Source organism: Antedon bifida, chromosome 4 (genome assembly GCF_963402885.1).
Source record: "Antedon bifida chromosome 4, ecAntBifi1.1, whole genome shotgun sequence".
NCBI classification, from domain to species: domain Eukaryota; kingdom Metazoa; phylum Echinodermata; class Crinoidea; order Comatulida; family Antedonidae; genus Antedon; species Antedon bifida.
Window position 1 is genome coordinate 2,367,422 of NC_136229.1, and position 22,493 is coordinate 2,389,914.

General features: G+C 30.9%; 1 protein-coding gene across 2 annotated transcripts in view; it reads right to left on the reverse strand.

The window, feature by feature from the left end:
* Positions 1-22,015, reverse strand: part of LOC144840412 (uncharacterized) — a 40,000-nt gene extending 17,985 nt beyond the window's left edge. Inside the window, exon 1 of one of the 2 annotated variants that reach the window (XM_078696222.1) lies at positions 21,846-22,015. In XM_078696222.1, the coding sequence (XP_078552348.1) occupies positions 21,846-21,951 (106 nt within the window). In that variant the 5' untranslated portion in view covers positions 21,952-22,015. Of the gene's footprint in view, positions 1-6,906; positions 7,132-21,845 lie in introns of those variants that run through there. The other variant, XM_078696223.1, reaches the window with a different exon arrangement.
* Between the last annotated feature and the right edge of the window lie 478 nt (positions 22,016-22,493).

Below are 22,493 nucleotides of genomic sequence, written 5' to 3' on the forward strand. Positions count from 1 at the left end.
AATAAAACTCCTAGAAGATTATTCTATAAACACAAATAGATCTGGTCAAATTAATAAAACGCTCAAAAAAAATTTCATTTTTGCAATATATATCAAATAAAAATATTGTTAAAATGTAATTTAGTAATACTATAATATTCCTTTCTTCTTTTTTTTTTAAACAGAAGAATTAGAAATGTTATTTAGTATCAGTTTCAAGGTTTTAGGTGATTGTGGCAATGGCTGCATTCTAAAGTAATGATTTAAAATCATTTTAATGCATTTTTCTTCTTTTATAAATTAAAGTAAGTTTACTTTAACTACCTTCACCTTAACTTAAAACGACCAAACAAGATGACAAAGTATTTTTATCGTATTTTACCCACGGCTATCGAGAGCACAATAACTCCTCGCCTAACTCTACACAAATATAATTGATAACAATATTATGGTCGATCATTTAAAGTATATCTCTAAAATCTATGGTGGTGACATCAACCTTTCTTAAGGATGAATTAGATGAGACACTAGCGTCTGGACACTGTCATGGAGTATGCGTTGAGTGACCCGGTGTACGAGTATAACGTAGCATACGAAGAAAATACGATGAGACTTGATTCAATTTGTGCAACAGGAAGTAACCAAACGTGATCTGTAGAATCATCCTAGATGTCTCAAGTAAAATAAAAAAGACAATTGTTTGACCAATCAGAAGCCATAAAAACAGGATTATATTCATAAAACAATGACTAAATGGTTTTACAAAAACAAGCCATTTGATAATTTAAAGAATAAGATATTACATAGGCCTACATTATAAAAAAATACATTATTATAAAATTCTATAGCCAATATCAGAAGTGTGATCAAACTGCATATCCGCATAAAAGAAAATAATTTACAAAAGTATTTAGTACTTATTTGTTTCTATTTCGTATTAAACAGTATTATCAGACTGTGTGTCCGCATGAAAGAAGATAATTTACAAAAAGTGTTTGGGAATTTTTTTTTTTAAACAAACTGTGTGTCCGCATAATTACATAATTAAATAGGACATTTTTTTAAAGTATAGTAAACTTTGTATTACAGTAAAATATTTGAATCAAGCATTGTTAGATTGATATTAAGATAACATTTGGGAAGATGGAACATTGATCGCAAAAGCATGAAACATAAACATCACCTACAGGTAGGGTGGCCATAATCCTGGCAACATTTCTTATCAGATGTAGAAACATTATCAATTTCACCATCTCTACATAAACATCATGCTGAATTCGAACCCATTCATAGAAAATAGTGACCATGAATAAGCACCCAGAGAACCAACCCAAGTATTCATACAAAATACACAACATGAAAGAACAATGGCAGGGACACCACAATCTGTGCGGGGAATCTACCCAGTAGCAACCATAGCATCGCACAGCATTGGTAAAACGGTTCCTGGCGATTGGCGGGTGAATGACACGCCTCGACGTGAAGACCTTAACATGTCGATCGCACATCAGAATTTGAAAGGTGTCCTGATTGGTTCGATGATGAAGTTTTCGTCTAAAAAAACGAGGGCACATTGCATCTAAAGGTTACACAATTAGGAGGAGATAACATTGTTAACGAAGTAATGTGTGACACGCCAAATCTCAAGCTCGGAAATCGGTGAGATGCCTGCGGGTATCGGCTAAACGAGTTATATAGGGCGAAAAGTTGCAACCAATGACCAAAATAAAATAAATATGATGTGAACGGTAAGGTTTCTTTTTACCCTAATAATTTATTTGGCCTACAAACACAGAAAAAACAAATTGAATCATACAACATATATTTTGGTTTTGTAGAAATTCATTTCAAGTTCATATGTCTTGACATTGATGTTCTTATACAGTGTAGACATATAGTCAAAATAGAACCATAAAACTTTGAGGCATTTATATTGATACAATGTCAAATAATGATGACTTTATGTGACAAAGAAAATGTGATGTGCCCATATATGGACATGATGATGTCATATCACTACCATATTTGGGAATATCACTACCATATTTGGGAACATCACACTTTTGTTGTCAGGCTAGGTTGATAGTGTAGACAGAGCTTAACCCACTGCAATTACTTTTACATGAAATAATGTGTAAAATCATAAGTAAACTTTAGAAAATAAACTTAACAATATAACAATGTTTAAAAGTTTCATATTAAAGATGATATTGTCCTTCAAAAACATGAAAAATGAAGATTAATAAAATGAGACTTTAAATAGGCCATTTTGCAGTTTTAATAAAGTTATTCACTTCTGTAAAAAAAAAAGCCAACAAAAATTATTAAACTTACAAAAAGACAAAAGAAACATTTACTTTAAAAAAAAAAACTTTGTTTGACAGACAATTTAAGTATTTTATGCTTTTTTTCATGTCAATAATTGTTTTTTTCGATCCAGTTTTTGGTCAAAGTGAATAACTATTATGTGACAATAAAATGGCATATTAAACAAAATTGTTTTGATATCATTAATTATAGTAGTCTACAGTAGCTATTTTCTATCTCATCTTATTTTAGATACCTATTTTTGACAAATTCTAAAAATATTTATTCACCGGTGTCTAAATTTAATCCCAAAGATTATACAGTACAAATAACATTGGTACCGTGAACACAAAACACAGAAGAAACAGAGACACATTGGTCGGGCTATAGTCATGGTCCATATATAAAGATTAATGTATATTTAATGAGCATCTCATCAATGGCATCATTAATCAAAGCTTATACTACCAAAAATAAACTAAAACAGACATTGTCGAGCACACTGCTACCCAAAAGCAACAATAGGTACAAATTTGGAAGCAATTATAAAATGCTTATACAGTGTTTTCTTATCAAGGAGCTCTTCTCTAGAATGAACTGAAAACAAACAAGGTAAGAAGGGAAAAGTTTTAAAGAAACTTAAACTTTTTTTCTTGTTCTTAATTTTGAAGCTGCACTTTTGGAACAGTAAAAATGAAAAAGAAAAAAAGAAAAAAATGATTTTTAACAAACAAGGAAACTTGAAAATTAGTAATTCCTTAACCAACAATTTAAAATTAGGACTGTATTTCAGTACTACAGTGTATAAAGTTACATACTGTACCAGACAATACTTGTGAAAATCAGCATTTACACATTTTTGAGTTTTCCTAAATGGGATGATGTTAATCAGTTTCATTTATATAATTATACTATAATTTTACACATTTATTTACAGTATGCATTGTTATTAAGTATTTTTTTGTTTAGTTAAGTTTTAGTTAAGTCCTTTTTATTGAGTGTCACTGACATAAAGCTGTAAAATATAATTACAAACTTCACAAAAGCTTAAGATATTTTCAGTTAATCTTATGTCAATTATTAGTATCACTTGCTAACCACTATAAAGAGGCTAAGGTCCTAGGCCGGGGGAATAAATGGGACCAACTGGAGAGGATCAACATGAGGATGACCATTCTGGGTGGTGTTGAATACCTAGGGAATAAAGGGAAACTGCCGGCTTAGCCGAGTAACCTGGTGGTTTCCTGTAGTATAGGCCAACTGTGTAATATAACATTACAATGTAATGTAACATAACAGTTAATAAATGTGAAATAACAGTATTTTTTAAAGTTAATGGAATCATATACATTTATTATTATTTATTGGGAAAAAAAATTATTTATCAATCATGTTAAAATGTTCTCTACTGCAGGTTACTGCATGTTGTAATACCATAACATATGTCTTGTTTGTTACAATGTAGAAGTTTGTGAGGCAGTCTCCCAACCCCTGCATTACCCCAAAACAGCTTGCTAATTAATTACCTCAACAGGTTTAGAACGTAAACAAAATATATTACTGCAGCAACTGCAGTAGAATTATTTGAACATTACCTTATTGAAAGAAAGGCACATCTTTCATTATTATCAAATTATTGAAACACAATAGTTACAATCTCAAACTAAAACATTCTGAAAATCAGTGTTTTGCACTAGAAAAGAATTGTTTTAAAGAAAATATAAATAAAATATTTAAAATCCAAATTGTATACAAAAATATAATTGAATAACATTATAAAAACATTGATTTTAAGACTAATTAATAATGAATAAATCAATTAATTCAATCACTCAATTACTAAACTTGTGTTAATTGTTGTCTCTATGATTAATGAATACTAACACCAGAAAAAAAAGTTCAAACTTGATATTTTGATAATGATCTAAATCTACTAGAGCTAATGACAGGTCTTTGTTTTGTTATCATTATACTTATCAAAACCAGAAGTCGAACACTGGGAGCGAAGTCTTACCCTTTAACATAGGAAATGATTCAGGGGCCAAATCAATTCTGACTGGTTGCTGCAGACCTGAAGTGCCAGCCATGCTGGCCTGCGGCCTAACATGCTATATACTTTATAATATATAAGCTGACTTGGCATATTTTGAATAGGTCTTCAAGATGATACTTAATAATTTAATATACTGTCATTTAAGCACCTGAACTTGCTCATCTTTTAACGGTGGTGTCTTGTCAGTTTTGACATTTTTTAAAAATGGGTGACTGATTTCGTTATTTTTTTCTGGTGATGAGAAATTGGTACGCCTACTAAAAAACTGGTAAAGTTTTTTGCTTGTCATGCGGTTATTTTTTATTTCAAAAGTTCATATTGTTTAAATGTTTAATTATATAATTAGTATCTACTAAGTTTTAAATTAGGAGATAAAGATGGTAGAACACATAATTATTTAATATTATATAATCACAATTATTATAGTAAATTATATAAATTATAGTAAAAATAAAACCCCTTTTAAAATGTTTCTTTCAAATAAAATGTATTTAATTTATGCTAAACAAAAACGAAATATCTTCATTATGTGATTATAGAGAAAATATAATGCTTTAAAAATATTTCATTTTACATAAAAAATTATTTAATTTCTGATAAATAAGAAAAAATAATATCTTTGTAATTTTAATATCTTTGTTTAATATATTTCACTCCAAATACAAGTTGAAGCTATTAAATAATTTCATCTGGTTCCAAATTCAATACAAACTTGAAAATTTACTTTTTTGTTGAAACTAGTTTTAGAACTTATTTGAAATTTCATAAAATCACTTATCAATGCAATAAATTGATTTCATGCAACCTAAGTTAAATTAAACTTGCAAGAAAACAATTAAAATGACAATAATAATTATATTAATATTTTAATAATAATTAATAATTTAAGATTTATGATATGAAGTTTGCACTTTGTTCGTCACAATACAACAATATATATTACAACATGACAGCAGACATCAGAAGCCTGTGCTATTTTCAAGCCGTCTTGGAATGCTGTAATATGTAGGACAAGAATATAGTATTAAGAAGGCATACCGCAGTGGGTTAGGATCTCTGGTAGCAAAATAGATTGTTGTATTTAGGCCTAGGAATTAGGTTAGGCAAGTACAGTTCACATCAATAAACGTACATCATGTCTTGGATGTTTTCTTTATATCACACTATGTGAGTTTAACCATAGAGATATTGTATTCCTCTATGGTATAACTGGCACACTTAACTACACTACTTCAAATTAATATTATTAGTACTATTTACAATGTATATAGATGGAGAAGCATTCTATATACTTAAGTTTAGAGTTTACGATTTTTCTGTTTATAAGTTTATTAATATGGATGATATTTCCGAAATAAAAAGAAATTCAATTGAATTGATAAGTCTATTAAAGTTTATTCATACTTAACAGGACCATTTTCAAAATCATTAATATCTATAGAATAAATAATATTTATAAATAAATAATTATATGAATTTAGTTTAACTTTTGTATAAAAGAAATTACTTTACCAAAAATTTGAAAAGCTTAGTCTTAATTTCCGAAAATATTTATTTTGTCAAAATGACCATTTAATAAAGAGTCTATTTACAGTATGTTCATTCTTATTAAATAATAATAATAATAATAATAACAGTTCATTCTTGTATAGCACATATAAGCAAGCTGCTGCACATGTTAGTTTTGAACATCCAATAAGTTTTGAAAACTGTTTAAAACTAATTAACCAAAACAAATATAATTTTTACAAACGAAAATTTCAGTTATATTTTACTGTATTTATTTAATCTACGAAATTTAAAACATTATTTTATTAAATTAAATATTAGTTATTGAAATGGTTGAAAATTTGAAATATAACTGTCTAATAATTTTTCCTTTTACAGTGTAAACCTGTTAAAGCATGTATAAATACATTTTATAATAATTGAAATATAAAATAAATTTAAATAATAATATTTAACAGACTTTTGAATCCAAATAAAATATTGATATTCAATATGATATCATTCAAATAAACTTATTTTTGAAATTGTAATTATGATGGACAATTTATCAAGTATAAGTTTGTTAATTGGGTACTGAGGGGAGAGTAAGCCTTGGTAACTTAGTTTGCAAGTGCTGTTTTAGTTTTCTTAGCATAAAAATCATTAAAAGCAAACAGAGAAAATGCCTAGGGTAGCAGTCACCCATCTTGGGATAAAATCGCCTTTAGGAATTAAAAACATAATCTAAATGGCCTGAAGGTAAAAAAAGATGACGATCAAAATTATTATTATCGTTTGTTCCCTGTAATCTGCATGGTACCACCATCTTAAGAAAAGAAAAAAAACAACGCGAGAATCTAGGTCTGGTCACAGTCGGTAATTTGATCTCGGCTTATGTACCTAGTGAACGTAATAAGCGAGTGCCCTGAACGGTTAAACTTACGTTGGCACCTGTCCGGTTATGTAACCTAAGGCGCGGACCTCCTTGCATTCCGTGCACAAACGAATCTTAATTTCCATTATGTATCAAAAAAATAAAATAAGCCCTAAAGTGTTTTAAAAATGTTAATAATCGGTACCTTTTTGCCACAGAAACAAGCTCTGGTCCCGGCATGCTGACATGTATAGTTGCCAACTGTAATACATGGGCAAAGCTCCAGTGTCCATCGTTGATGAGTACGATCCAGTGTTTCAACAATATAGTACCTCACGTATATGCAGATGTTCGCTACACCAGTAGGAGGTAGTCAGCGTTATTTTTTTTTACTCCCAAAATCGGTGAGAAGAGTTCCCACTAACAGTGACGGATTTCTCAACTGTGTGAGACTTTTAGATCAAGGGAAGGGATTTTGGTCGGTTTTGTTTTTAGGCCATACACCAGCCTAACCATCAAAAAGCTATTTCTCATAAAGCCACCTGTCATGTCATTGTCTCTGATAGGCTACAGATATTGGATTAAGCTCCACCCACTTGGATCTCATTTGCCAGTAAGAACAGGGCATAGATCCTATTATTTAGATGGCTATCTTTAACAAGTGTTTAGCAACCTTTATTCTTGTCACACACCCTACTGCCAGCCACAACCAACCACAAAGCTACCTCAAATTTCTACTTTTTAAAATTCTTTTAGGCAATTTTATAACAATAGATTATTAGTCTATTATTTCTATTGTCCCTTTGGTAATGTTTAATAGAAATTAACAATGGAAATCTCATAATCGTGTAGATAAATTTGAAACAAAACAGACCCTTAGGCACATTTAATTTAATTTTTCTCAGATTACCTGAAACCATTTGAAGAAAAGAAACACATGTTAGTAGTAATCACAAACTTTGTATTTAGAGAAGTAAAATGGGGTTTTTTAAATAGTTGAATTTCAAAGTAATGTTTAAATTAAGGAGGTACAGTAAATATATACAAACAAACAACAGAAAGACAGATACTCTAAATTAAATGAAATAAGGAACCATGTCAAAATGTAGTTTACTGCAGGTGCTGCAGTAAACTACATTTTGTTTACTCTTTACCCTGTTTATTCAATTATTTAACAAGCTTTAATGGGTACTAATCACACACATTGTTATTGCAATGACTGCCTTATAAACATCTACATTGGAGCAGACTAAAATCATACATTACTGCAGTAAAAAGTGTGGTTACTGCAGTAACTGCAGTAGAATAGTTTGGACATGAACTAGAATACCAGTCTTAATTAAAAATCTTAATTAAACTAGAATTCTGTACTCATCTGTATCAGTTTTTTTTTTAATTTGCATCAAAAAAATTTGATAACACAATTTTTGCACCAGCTGATTTTTTTTGTTGCTACTGTTTTTTGATTCCTTAAATAAGTTTAAATGTCGTATTTGTTATATGTTTCCCGTTTTTAGTTTATATTTATGTTGGTGGTGGATTAATTTATCTCAATTTTGGATATTTCATATTGAATATTTTGTATATAGATATTTTCATATAATTACATATGATATTTTTTATATTATACTACTATTTTGTATATAGATATTTTTATATAATTACGTATGATATTTTTACATTATACTATTTTTTCAAACATCACCTGTAAGTGGGAACTAAGTTCCTGTTGGAAAGTTTTTGTGCAAATAAATAAATAAAAATATATAAATAAATCAAACACATTGGAAACAAAATTCAGGGCATTCATTATATAGTAATACATTGAAAACAAATATTTAGAGAATATAACATATACAAGTGGGAATAAAAATACTAAAAATAGATCAGAGTGGTAGTACCATGTTTCACGAAAACACTGACAAATTGGAAAATTCTGGCAAGAGCATCATGCATGATACACACTGAAATAAATTACACTATTTCTTGCCATCACTAATAAAATTGGACTAAATAGTCCCTGATTCACTGGCAACTAATAAAACTTAGTAATCCCAATGGCAAAGTTGTTCACACCGCTGAACGGTAGTAAATGCGAGGGTTACTAGGCCAGCACGGACCCATTGGACAAAACAGGAAGCTTTAAGATGACTTTACCCATGGGAATCGAACAACTGCCAGGGCGAATATGCCGATTCTACCAGTGTACAACCCGTTGAAGAAGTTAGCGCAGAAATCCATAAATTAATATCAGCTGTGGGTCGTATGTGGGACTTGTCATCAACAACGGTTAAAATGACAGGGGGATCGACCCACAAAAATTGATAACCTTGTAAAATCAGGAAAATTGAGTTGGCTATGTTACAGTCATAACAAGAGGATTATACATGGGGAAAACGACGTGTCAACAAGTTTGGACATTGATTTCATTTTGGTTAATTGTCGCACCAGCTTATAACGAGCCAGCATAATCAGTAGAGACCTGATCTCTAGACGCAAAAAAAGGTTGGAATATGTGGAGAAAGGAAAGTGATACTTTCCTAACTATAAGTGGCCACTTGTAGTGCATTATAAAACTAAATTAGACTTGAGTAAACATTTATTTTCCCTTTGTTCACAAGACGTTGCAAGCCAATTTAAACCAAAATGTTTGGTATTTAAATCTACTTTTTATATATCACTAGCGAAAGTAAGTATCCTATGGTTTTAAATCTATTTTTTAAAATCTATCTATCACTAGTGAAAGTAATTATTACATAATAAATTATAACTATAGTTTTTTTCACTTCACTCATGCAGATCTAAGGGGGGAAAGGAGAATCAGCGATTTGAAAATTACAATGCAAAAAATATGGAAAATCCCGGATCCACCATAGTCACTTTATCACATTTTTGTTTTATCTATCTTAAATGTTTTAAACTGTTCTCTCTTATAAACCTTGTAAAGTGTGTCAACAATTAATATCATTTCTGGTTTTACTTTTTAACTTTTTTATTTTATAATCAAATCTCTTTTTTATTCAATCACCCAAAAACGATTACTGAGAATTACTTATTGGATAACCTCTCCAAAAAGGCCACATGTTTAAAAGTATAATATTTCAAAATAATGTACAAACAAGTAACTGGCGATTGTCCAGAATATTTTATCTGTTCATTGTTGGGAAAGTACAGTATTAATGGACAAATAACAGTAGACAAACGTAGAAGCAACAATATCAGAAAGATAGAGTGAAATGAAAGAACATGGATAGAGCCATCTCTAAAGTAGAGACTTAATGTTGTATAAACTGTTTGAGTGGAGTGGATAGCACGCGATTTGATCATCGTCGCATAAACCTATATTAAGCAACCGTATTGAGCATAATTTAAACTCGGAATAAAGGTTACACGCTGTTAGTGATGTCGCAAACCTGAGTCAACCAACGAGAACTTAGGTAATTAAAACAAGTCGAAAATTTCATGTCATTATCGAAAATTGTCAATATCAACAAGTCGGCGGCCTTTGTGATTTTCGGAACGGAGCGCGTTCGTTTGATTCACAAAGGGGTGTTTGTTCACGCCTATTCTTTATAAGCACTCTTGGATGTATGCTTGTGTACTGTAGGTCTTACGTGAGTCAACTTACTTAAGCTCAACTCTGGCACAATGCAACCACAGCAGTTAGTAACATAATCGATTGCAGCAAGCAAAGCTACTTGGCAAACCTCATTTACATAACATGTCAAACGACGCATCTGATTGGTAAATCCAATGTAAAAAGCATTTTCAACAACTACAGCTATTGGTTGGTCTTAATTAACTCTTCTATATGATTGGTCAGATCTGTATTCACTTTGTAATAATTGGGCAAAATCTTTAAGTGTAAAGTGAGATAGGTTTAATTATAAGAGTCATTAGTTGATCAATAATCTTCACTTTACATACAAATATTGTGGATTACAAACTAATTTCAAATAAGTTTTAATTAATTTAAAGGGCCTTTTTACCAAATTTGATTAATTTCTTAGTATGTTCTTAATCTTAGCAAAGCCCACAATGACGGTAATACACTACTTCACACACAAAAAAAGAACATATAAATAGCCAATAGTATTTTGTTTATAATTAATTGCGACAATGAGTAAACAAGGACGTACAAGGAACAGGCTATATGCACAGAGAGACATTGTCAGTAAGCTACCAATGGCTGATCCAAGATTTTGAAATAGGGGGGCCCAGGGCTTTAAAATTGCAAGTTGTAGGTGCTCAACTGAAATTAGTGTCCTATCTTTTGCATTACAATTTGCAAAATATAGGGGGGCCCGGTCTGGCTGGGCCCACCCCTTGAATCCGCCTATGGCTACCGACGTAAAAAAAAGTTAAGTGCCTAGTTAGCAGGTTAATATAGTAGGGTAATTACTGATTTTGCCTTTTAAGATGTTATTACCAATCATAGTAGTAGTAGTAGTAGTTAAACAAATAATGGTAAAGCTATATGGTAGTGATATGACATCATCATGTCCATATATAGGCACATCACATTTTTTTTTTCCACACAAAGTTTGATAGTGTAGACAGAGCTTAAGTCCTAGCAATGTAGTATTTTTACATTGGCTCATCAAAACCATTAATTGTCACAGGTCAACAATAGAGTATACATAAAAATGATAGCATACAATCGATGACTATGTTGTATTGATAACAGATTGGTTTATGGTTGATACCATGGGTTAATGGTTTGTTTTATAATGAGTGGCGTATACAGTAGTTGCCCACAGAACCATCATATACAATAAAACTATAATATCTTGCATGCAAATATCACAACAATAAGTGATGTTTCTTCTTTGTGTACATGGTAGGTAATGGTGCAAACATTTTTTAAATCCACCACTGACTACAGCATGTGGCTGCATCCATCCTCGTCAGTTATAATTGTACCCATTAACTCAGTCATACAGAACATTACTATTAATTTAAACATATGTTGTTATTAATATGTGGATTTTTTTTAAAAATTATTATATACTAATATAATATTTAGATACAGCGGCCATTTTGAGGAGTCCCATTCCTGTTCATTTTGCTCTAATGGTATAATACTTCTATGAAACCATGGTGTATATTAATTAGGGAAGTATTACAATGCAAGAAAAAAATATATCTAACGGTCACTATCTGGTGTTGTGTAAATCAACAACTCTTGACCAGTCCGGTGATGTCCACTTGTCGATAACACTTTAAACAAATTTGATAGTTGTTTTTATGACTTGTAAATATAATGTACCTGATAGTTAGAGTCAAACACAAGGAATAGGCTTACTTGCTCTTTTATGACCAGAGATTCATTTACATATTTTAATATTTGGAATAAATATTTCCGGTCATAATTAAAAACCATGTTTAAACTTTCAAAGAATTAGGCCTAGTGGTGTATGGTGGTTATAAATTATCTTACTGGTGGTGGTTTTTTAGGGAAATAACACGGTAGATAAAGATTATGTACCCTGAATTCTATAATAAAACATTTAATACTCTTCAGCTTATGATGGTCAAGTTGATAGGATCAATAATTACGGGGGTAATTTGCAGATAGGATGATAGTTTTGATTGTTACACATCATAAACTGGCAATTAATAGATTAAAGACCTCTCGTCAATATTATCATTGTGAGGTCATAAAACAAAAATGCAAAAATAACTTATGAGGTTTCTACTGATATTCTACTTATTCCTTAAAACAAATTTCCTACAATTAGTATTATAGAAAATAATATTGTGATTTCAGGTTCTAAAATGAAAAATCTCCAATGGAAGATGGTTTTAATAAAGGTATGGTATTTGGGGGCAGATTTAGGAGAGAACCATGGTAAATAGAAAATAAAAATGTACTTATTTTGGTCCTCAACCTTAACTGGAAACTGAGGACATTCGGATTAGGTCCTCCACGGACCCACGGCAGCCAGCAGTGCAGCACCTACCAGATCAGCACACCGGGAATCTACTCTTTTCAAATAGTGTACAAAGTTCTTTAACGTGCACCAATGGCTTTACATCCCATCCGAAGGACGTGGCAATGAGAGTAAAGCATCTTGCCTAAGGATAAGGCTAAGGTATAGGCTGAAGGGGGTAGATGTCCTATTTACCATTTCAACAAAAAAGAGCTGTTTTCCTTTTCCACCTTTTGAAAGGGAGAGGCAGAGCCAGCGTGGCGGAGCCAGTGTAGACCATCTGAAAATGTTAGACGATTGGAATGAAACAGTGAAGAAGAGGGAATACATCCTACCACAAAGTGAGGATATATCCAGGGGAGGATTCAGCATTATAGATAAGGGGGGGCCTAAATATTTTATATTAAATATCAGGTTGCAATAGATATAGTCATTATTCTATTTTAAAAAGACATGGCTGTAAAATTGGAATCAAGTATGGCCTTGAATGAACTGGACATTTGAAGTCCATTAGCAATCAAGTGGGGTCACGAGGTGACATGTTTTACGACCATTACTACAATAACTATTGAATGAATGCAGGTAATATTAACTTAAGAGATTGTTTTATGGTGATATAGCTACTGAACACTAATATTTGAATTGTCAAATGCTTTGCTTGTTTTAATTACAGTACAAACACTGATTACAGTAGTACTCATATTTTATGTGTTTGACCATGGTATTATGTTCAATGTTAAGCAATACAAACAAGACAGATTTAAATCTGCCCCAAACAAGACACTTACATTTTTTGCTACTACAGTACTAATGTAACGCTAGGAATATAAATGGTTAAATGCTAACTTAAATTAGAAAGTATTTTTCATTTTTTTTCAATGTTAATTTAAAGATATATTGTTCCCCTACAATTTTTTTTTCACATTTTTGTTGAATATGCCATTTTAGTGTCACATAATAGTTATTCACTTTGACCAAAAACTGGATCAAAAAAAAATAATATTTACCTGAAAAAATGTAATTTAAAGCAAAAAAAAAAAAAATTTTGGTTAAAATTAAATTTCTTTTGTATTTTTATAAGTGAAATAATTTTTTTTTTACAGAAGTCAATAACTGCAAAATGGACTATTTAAAGTCTGATTTATTAATCTTCATTTTTCATGTTTTTGGGGAACATCTTTAAACGTGTTTGATGAGATTATTCCAGAATTAAGGCGAGTTTCATTGTACCCAAAAAACACTGTGATTAAATAATTAAACAACAAAAATTCACAAAATATCCTTTAGTGTCATCCTCTGATATGAGTACCAAAGGTGTGTTTGCTCCTGTAGCAATAAAGATACAACTATACATGATTTATGGCACACTTGGCGCAGCATAATAAAAACACAATTAAAATTGGCGACAAGGTGGTGAAACTTCCTCAAAACAGTGTAGTTTTGTGACATTGGCTTCCTGGAAAACACCATCTACATTTCCCCAACACATCATATTTCTTAATCAAGTTCATACAGTGTAACAGACAATCATTTTATGTTGCCGGATTCCACTATATTGTAAACAGCTAGGTTTATTGATGTTAGAGGGATGTCAACAATTGTCATTAGCTAACCCATCCCAATATACATCCTCATCATAAGGGTTTCCTTTACCACTCCTTTTCCTACCTTACTGCAATTTCCAAAATACATTGCATGAAATTAATATAAAGCTCTGTCTACACTATCAAACTTTATGTGACAAAAAAAATGCGATGTGCCCAAATATGGTAGTGATATGACATGAAATTAACATAAAGCTCTGTTTGATGGTGCAAACACAGCCTTATTTATTCTGAATAAAACCTTACTACTAGTTCTATGTATTATTTTGATTGACAAAAAAAAAATACAGTAGGCCTACACTCCATGGATATTAAAATCTATCAAGTACCTACTCTAAGCACGTACACAAAAACTAAATATAAATTCACACTGAGGAATTCAAAATAAACAGGATAAGACTGAACTTTATCAATACGTCCTTAGCAATAAATGTGCTCATTTTCGTTCACAAGAAGTGTAAAACAAAATATCATCTCATTTACGAAGCATGATAAGGAGGGTAAATCATACTTATCGCGTTATGTCCACATGTAAATGACTTGCGAATTGATGCGGTAAGATTATCTCAAAGGGGGTGAGATTACCTGAAAGGGCTTTCAAGGTGCCAGGAATATCAACAGAAGCTTGTTAGTTTATTTATAATCTCTTTATCAACTTATTTCCAATAATCTGATCAAACATTTGCTTTTTCATTATTGTATTCCTACTCCAGTTACATTGGCATACGGCTAGGCCCTACAATGGTAGAAAACCTGGGTGGTCCAGTGCAGGGGAACCACAACCTATAGCCATAAAATTGACACAGGTTCAAAGGTTCTCTCCTCAACCATTAGTTCTGGTGGTAGAACAAGCCTTCTTGGATCAGCTTCAAAGGTTCATTCAGAAGAGTAGGGTTACTCCAGTGTTCTGGTGGTCCACTCTAGCCCATGTTGTGGACAGATGAGTGCCATGTAGGGACCCTCAAGCTCTCTCTACAATACCAAAAAGTTTGGAAAAAAAAGTGTGATGTGCCCAAATATGGTAGTGATATGCCCACATATTGTAGTGATATGACATCATCATGTCCATATGGGCACATCACATTTTTTGTCACATAAAATTTGATAAGGTAGACAGAGCTTAAAACTCTAAAATGTTCTGTACACTAAACCACTGGATTTGTAATCCTTCTCTTATATTTTATGACCATTTTCTTTAAAGGCATGCTAGGCTGAAAGTTGGTCGTTGGGATTTCAATATTTCAATTTTCAAGTGTAGACAGCTGATTTGGGCCACCTCTCAACCAAATACTCTCATGAGGCTTAAAAACGCAAAGAGAATTAACACCAACGGTCCCTGATGGCCTGCAACCATGTTTTTAGGCCACACTGCTGAGAGACCAATATATGTTGGACCCGTGATGATTGCCGCAAAATGATCTGATAACTTGAGTTATGATTTAACAATGCCACTCAAAGATTTGCAAATTTATATCAAGACATTATATCAATATTTCAAATTTATAATTAATTAAAGATAATTATATTGTCACGCTAAAAAAATTTTTTTAATATGTGAAATAATTATTTTTGTTTCTACAGAAGTCAATAACTTAATTAAAACTTAATTTAAGAATTTAATAATTTTTTTCCTATTATGGACATATTTTTTATAATATATTAATATATTAATTATTCCTTTTGTTTGTTGTCCTTTTCTTTTACTTAGCCCTTTGACAATAAATATTAATAGTATATATTTCAAAACTTTCTTTTTAACATTACATAAATGAAAACATTATAAATCAAACTAGAATAGGACATGATACTGACTGTGATACTATAGTAATAGTAAACTTTCAAAAGTGGAATATATATAGAGGGCGCTAGTTAAACAAATACACAAGTATGAAAATCCATGTACAGTATGTACTGATTATTATAATTATATATACTGTACTGTCAACCCTAACACTGTTTTGTGTTAATGTTCAGTTTCTATGGAATATATCAATACTATTAGCACTGATGAATGCTGTTACTGTTTTTTACACTTGTTGCCTTTTTTGTTGTCTGATGTAGGCCTAGACCTATGTATCTTTTTAAATCGAAATTGCTGTACAAACAAAATGTCTTTGTATAAATTTTTATGAAGACATAGTTACAAGTTTATTATTTATTTATTTGTTCTTTCTTTAAACTGAAATACACTTTCAATACAAATGTACTGATTTCCAAAGTGGTTCAGTAAACATATTTACAACAAAAATAAAATATAAAAGAAAAACAAAAAGAAAGAAAACAGATATAAAAACTATTTACAATTGTGAAGGCAAAAAGGTTAATAGATATATGTTTTTTATAGTGAAGATTTAAAAGTTGCCAAAGACATATTATGGAGTTCTGATTTTATGTTATTTGGTAGAGAATTCCATAATTTAGTTGATCTATAAACAAAAGTTCTTTTACCCTGAGAGTTATTCCATAACGGAATAGATAAATCATTATTACTTTGGGAGCGAGTGCATTTATTATGGTTGCTTCTATGTTTTATGTAAGACCTTTAATATAAGGAGGTTAACAGTAAGTTAATACTTATAAGATTCAGGTCAACAAGTGACTGTAATAAAAATACATTTCTTCAATTAAAACATATACAAAAGATATAATAAAAATATACAGATCAATATAAAAATATGAGTTAAAAAACCGGCTGTTTTAATGAAGAAAGAGAATGAGAGTAATAATTGAATGTGGGATGCATACCATCTTTGTTAATTTGGCCTATATTATAAGTTTATCACAAGAAAAATGATGTGGAATAATATATACCATAAAATATTAAAGGATCTGCTATGATGACTGAACTTTAACATTCTTTGTTGAAAGTTTTAGGCTAGAAGGTTGAATAAAAAACTGAAAATTGAGAAATACTGTATATGTTTGAGCACTTTGGCCAACTCTCTCTCATTTGAGGCTTAGGGAGTGGAGTTGAAATAGTGATAAGTTACAACCCTGGCACTAGGTCACGATTAGAACCCAGACATTGGAAAGGCAAGCTCATTAACCACCAAGCTACAGCTCCACTCCATTCCAATTTGTAATGAATTTAAGGTTTTATTTACTGTAATATTGAGTGAGTACAGAATTTGTTTGGGATTTAGCCTATTCTCACACTGGTTGCTATTTGTTGGGTGCTAGGCTCTGAAATACTATATAATTAAATTCTGTTAAAAGTAGTACAAACTCCTTATTTAGCTTGTAAAGTTTCCAATCCAAAAACTAAGGTTATTAAAGCGTATCTGAAAATAATTTCTTCCAAAAGTGTCCTAGTTCAGGACAAAAGATGCAAACTAACTTGTAATACCCAACATTACCACAACTTTCTAAAAACATAATAACCTTAATATTCAGGATTATACTAAATGAATACAAATACCTCCCTGTGGAACCAGGGTATTGAACCAATATCCTACTTAAGTAAACTTACAAGATTTTGAGTAAGCAAGTACGCAGAGTGAACGCATGAATCAAATGATGCCGCTAATATTTTGCGATCATCTTCAGCCTCCCTAATTGGAAGATTATTTCCAAGGATCAAACGACTTCCTTATAAGACAAATTTGACGTTGTCATGGGACTTGTGTTCATTGGCTTTTAAAATGTCCCTTATTTCAACCCCTGGGTTCAATCTCTTTTTAGTTGATAATCAGTAGGCCTATGCAGTTTCATAGCAGAAGTAGAACAACCAAATCATTTGATTTTATACAGTTAAAACTATAGATTATAGATTAATTTTTATTTACTAGCCAACATACCATTTGCTTGCCTTAGCTAATATCACAAAATACTTTATTTTAAATAATAAATTGTAGTTCTTGTTGTTTTCATACGTTTCATTTTCATATTCAATACATATATTCCTTATTATTTATAAATGTGGATGGTGGTCAAAATAAATCTAGAAATAGACTTTAAGCAGAGACCACCATTAACAAAATAGAAAACATTACAATGAGATTACTGTACAATAAATAAATATATAGAAATAATAACATCAGAAATTGGTGTATTCGAAGGCCTACATTTTTAGTACAGTTAACATGGTAATTATTTTGTATTTCATATAATACTATACATTTTATATAGACTATGATTTATGAATTATATTATGGCTGTATTAATGGTACTAATGGCTTTGACTGGGTCCAAGGGTTAAGCTCTGATAGAGCACTGTATTATCAGATTGCTTATTACACAGTAGCAGCTATGTAAATCTAGCCAATCAAGTCTACTGTGTACTACTGTGATAGCTGGCTGATAGTAGTTTTAACAGCTATCATATAAATATATATATATATATATATATAATATATTTTACTAGATAATTGTTTTAATACTACGGCTTTATGTCCCATCTGAAGGACTATATACAAGTTAATGCAGCAAACTATGAAGATAGTGAAGTTACAATAAACAAGAAATATTTCTTAAAAAAACCCTGCTTGACTTGTTGACGTAACAGTTTTAATTATTGTAGTTATTGTTCTTTCTTCAGAAATTTCTTCAGATTAATGATTCAATTATTTTTGTTTAACAATCCTAGAAAACATTTTGTGTAATGTAAATATAGTCTTGTAGCAGCCTACCACATGATTTTTAATGCATTTTTACTTTTATACTTTACTTTTAACTTTATTTGTACAATCCTTTTGATAAAATTGTAAACATATTACTTGTATCATCGAGTTGAACAACAACAAAGTCTACAGAACAAAAATATAATCATAAACTAAACTATAGTACAGTATACATATTCAGGGTAGGAGTATTACAGTATTTACTGTAGTTTAGAAATCATCAGTAGAAAACATTTGACATGGTTTTACTATAGGACAGGAACCTTGCAAAGTACTAGTAATTGCAACCAATAAGTGACAACAATTGTCAGATCACAAAACTTGCTTAAGGCAATCAAGAATTTTTTTCATTCAATTTAAATTTCAACAAGCACTACTTATTCCTGGAAGGTTCTTTTTTTTACCAATCACAAGTAATCGTGCATAGAATGAAGCTGACCTGAACTTAAGTTACAACATAGATATTCTGTATGGTTACAACCAACATAAGTGCTTTTTCTTATACCCTGTCTTAACTCTGATATACAGTAATAAATCTGATGTACCTCGATAACTCTCTGATAAATTTCAGAGGTACATCTGATGTAACTTTAATCTTATTCTAAGTGTTTTAGATTTGTTGAATGTCTCATTTTGCCCTCCATATGTTTGGTCCTCCAAGCTGGGACCTGAGATGTTTGTACATTATTATGTTTTTTATTTGAAATAAAGGATGATTTTACTACGATAGGTTTCATTAGACAAGGTAATTAAAGAGCCAACAGTATCGGCAAGGGTTTGAGAATGACTCACTCCAAGTTCTGGTGGTGGAAGTCTTCTTGGATAAGACTATAAAAAAGAGGTCTGGCAGTGTACATTGTTTATGAACCCAGTCCATCATTCAAGACGAGTAGGGGGTAACCCCTCAGTGAACTGGTTCACAAAAAAGCCCCTGTATCAGGGGGATTACCACCTTCCTGATAGGACAGTGATTAATTATACTATTGGTAATCCTTGGACACATGTGCCTAAAAGACTAAAATGAAAAAAAAATAGAATATCAAGATTTTTACTGTTTACATTTTAACTTCAGAGCACTTTTTTCTTTTCTCCACTCAAAAATAATTGTAATAAGGAAACTAGATATAGATACAGATTTGACACTTTGAATTCATCGAAATGTAGTATAGGAAGGCCTTTTAAATTAAAAGTGATAAAAAAAACAAATTAACATTAGAAATATAAACCAAATTGATTTTACACATTTACTAATCATACACCGACAAGTAACATATTACCAGCAATGTAAACACACCATAATAGTGTACTGTTAATAATTAATATTACATTTAATTATTTGTCCTTTGTGAAAATATTATAATAATATATCTCTTAAATAAATCTCATCAAATACAAAAACAGTCTCTGCAATTAGTAATGTTTTTTTTTCTTTTCAATGCAAGTTCAAGTTCACAGTATTTTTTTTTTCTGTTTAAATCACCAGTTTTACTTAACAAAATCAGCAAGTTTTAGTTGAAAATTAAAATTTTCAAAATTGCAGTCAAAATGAGTCACATGGGAAAGATTATCTATGACCTAAATTTTTGTATGGGATTTTTTTCGAGCAAATGCATTTCAAACGACCATTAGTAATTGATTAGAAGAACGCAGTGCTCAGTGTTAACTCCGGTTGCTCAATTTGTATCTGTCCTTTTATTCATTGGCTGCAAAAATTTACTATGTAAAATATAGTATCTGTTTTACAAGTAAATAATATTACAATTGTTTTTAAAACACTAAAAAGGAACTATTGATTAGAATTTATTCATCAACTGCAAAATCTGCAGATGCAAATGCAAAATATAATTTGTGAATAAATAAAGAAATTTAAACACTATTGAAAAGCAACAAATCTTGAGAATGTAGAGCGTGATGGTTTGTACTACTGACAAAAGGTTGTAACAAATTTACTAATCTTTATGGATACTTTTATGGTGAATAGATAGGCTAACACTGATAGATGAATCCGAATAGATAGGCTACCACTCTACTAGTTAACGTTGGATGCACCTTTCTCCTTTTCAAAAAGTGTCATATAATAACATTTCTATTTTAATTATTAATAATGAATGACTCAATAGTACAATAATACAATGATAAACATTCACAAGATTTTGGTAAATAAATTTGTACAAGGCGGCAAATATAGAAGTGGATTCTGCTCATTGTGGATAGGACAATAGATTTCATTGTTTCCATCCCTGTAAGAATATTGAGATAAATTTATAAATGAGGTAGATTTTGTATCCGAAATCAATTTAAAGCTCTGTCTACACTATCAAACTAGTTTGACAAAAAAGTGTGATGTGCCAAAATATGGCAGTGATATGACATCACCATGTCCATATACACATCTTTTTGTCACATAAAGTTTGATAGTGTAGACAGAGCTTTAGGAAATTACCTGAATGAAATGAAATGAAGAATGGAAAGAATAAATTATTTATAGACAATGAAGATAAGAGCAATGGGAAAGATTGAAAATAAAATGAATGAATTTAATATATAAACACTGAATGAAAAACAGTAACTATGATGAATAGATGATGTTTTTATATACAGAAAACCATGGCAATTATTTTCTCCATGATCTTCAACATTTACATTTGTTTTCATTTTGTTTCTTTCCCTTGGTTTGTTGTGATATGCATTAATATTACTTACAATATTAGTCAAATTTTATTTTAAAAAAAATAAAGACCGTAAATTAGATCTATCTAACCATGGAGGTATTATACCTCCATGATCTAACCACAATATCAATAACCAAACATGTCGCATTTCTAATTATTTAAGACTTTGAACCGACAAATTATAAAAACAACTCGATACAAATGTTACCAGCGATGCATCCGTGTGGTGACCCTCTCACAGGCGGCCAACACTCGGGCAGCAGATAAACGCGAAGCATGACTTTCTCTACGGTTCCCCATCACTACGCTACCCTACCTGTTTCAGATGTTGTTTCTAGCCCAGATAAAATCTTTTCTTCAAGGTCGACTTCTTCTGTTTCCAGCTCTGGCTTGAGCTGTTTTATCATGAAAGATCTTGGCATGATTACGACACATAAAACCACAACAAAACAGTAAAAACATCACAGCAACTTTGTATCTCTAGGTTTCCTCATCTTTGCCATAATCAAAGTTCGTACTAAAAAAAGATAGTCTGCTACCGAATTGAGCATAGTGACGTCATTGATTTAGATACGCACGCGCACATTGCTGTTAGTTTTAATTAGCCTTTGTTTTAGAGCTATTTGGTAGATAGGAAACACGGGTAATATAAACAAAAGCTGAGTTTAATTCAATGACTTATAAATCATTACTTCGCAATCATTCAATGTTTATGTCAAAATGGCAAGACAAAGAAACGAGAATAATGCTTTAGCTTCTTTTCTATTCACATTCAAATTTATAGAACTTTTTTTTAACACGTTGCCTGTGAATCGACGAACTGTCCTGTAGTGTAACGTTATACATATTACGCTTCTGTGTTTTCTATTTTACGTACGCAAGGCCTATTAACAATTCAATTTACAATTTTATTGTAGTCTTTTAAAAATATAACTATTCACACTTTTAGGAACTTTTTTAATCA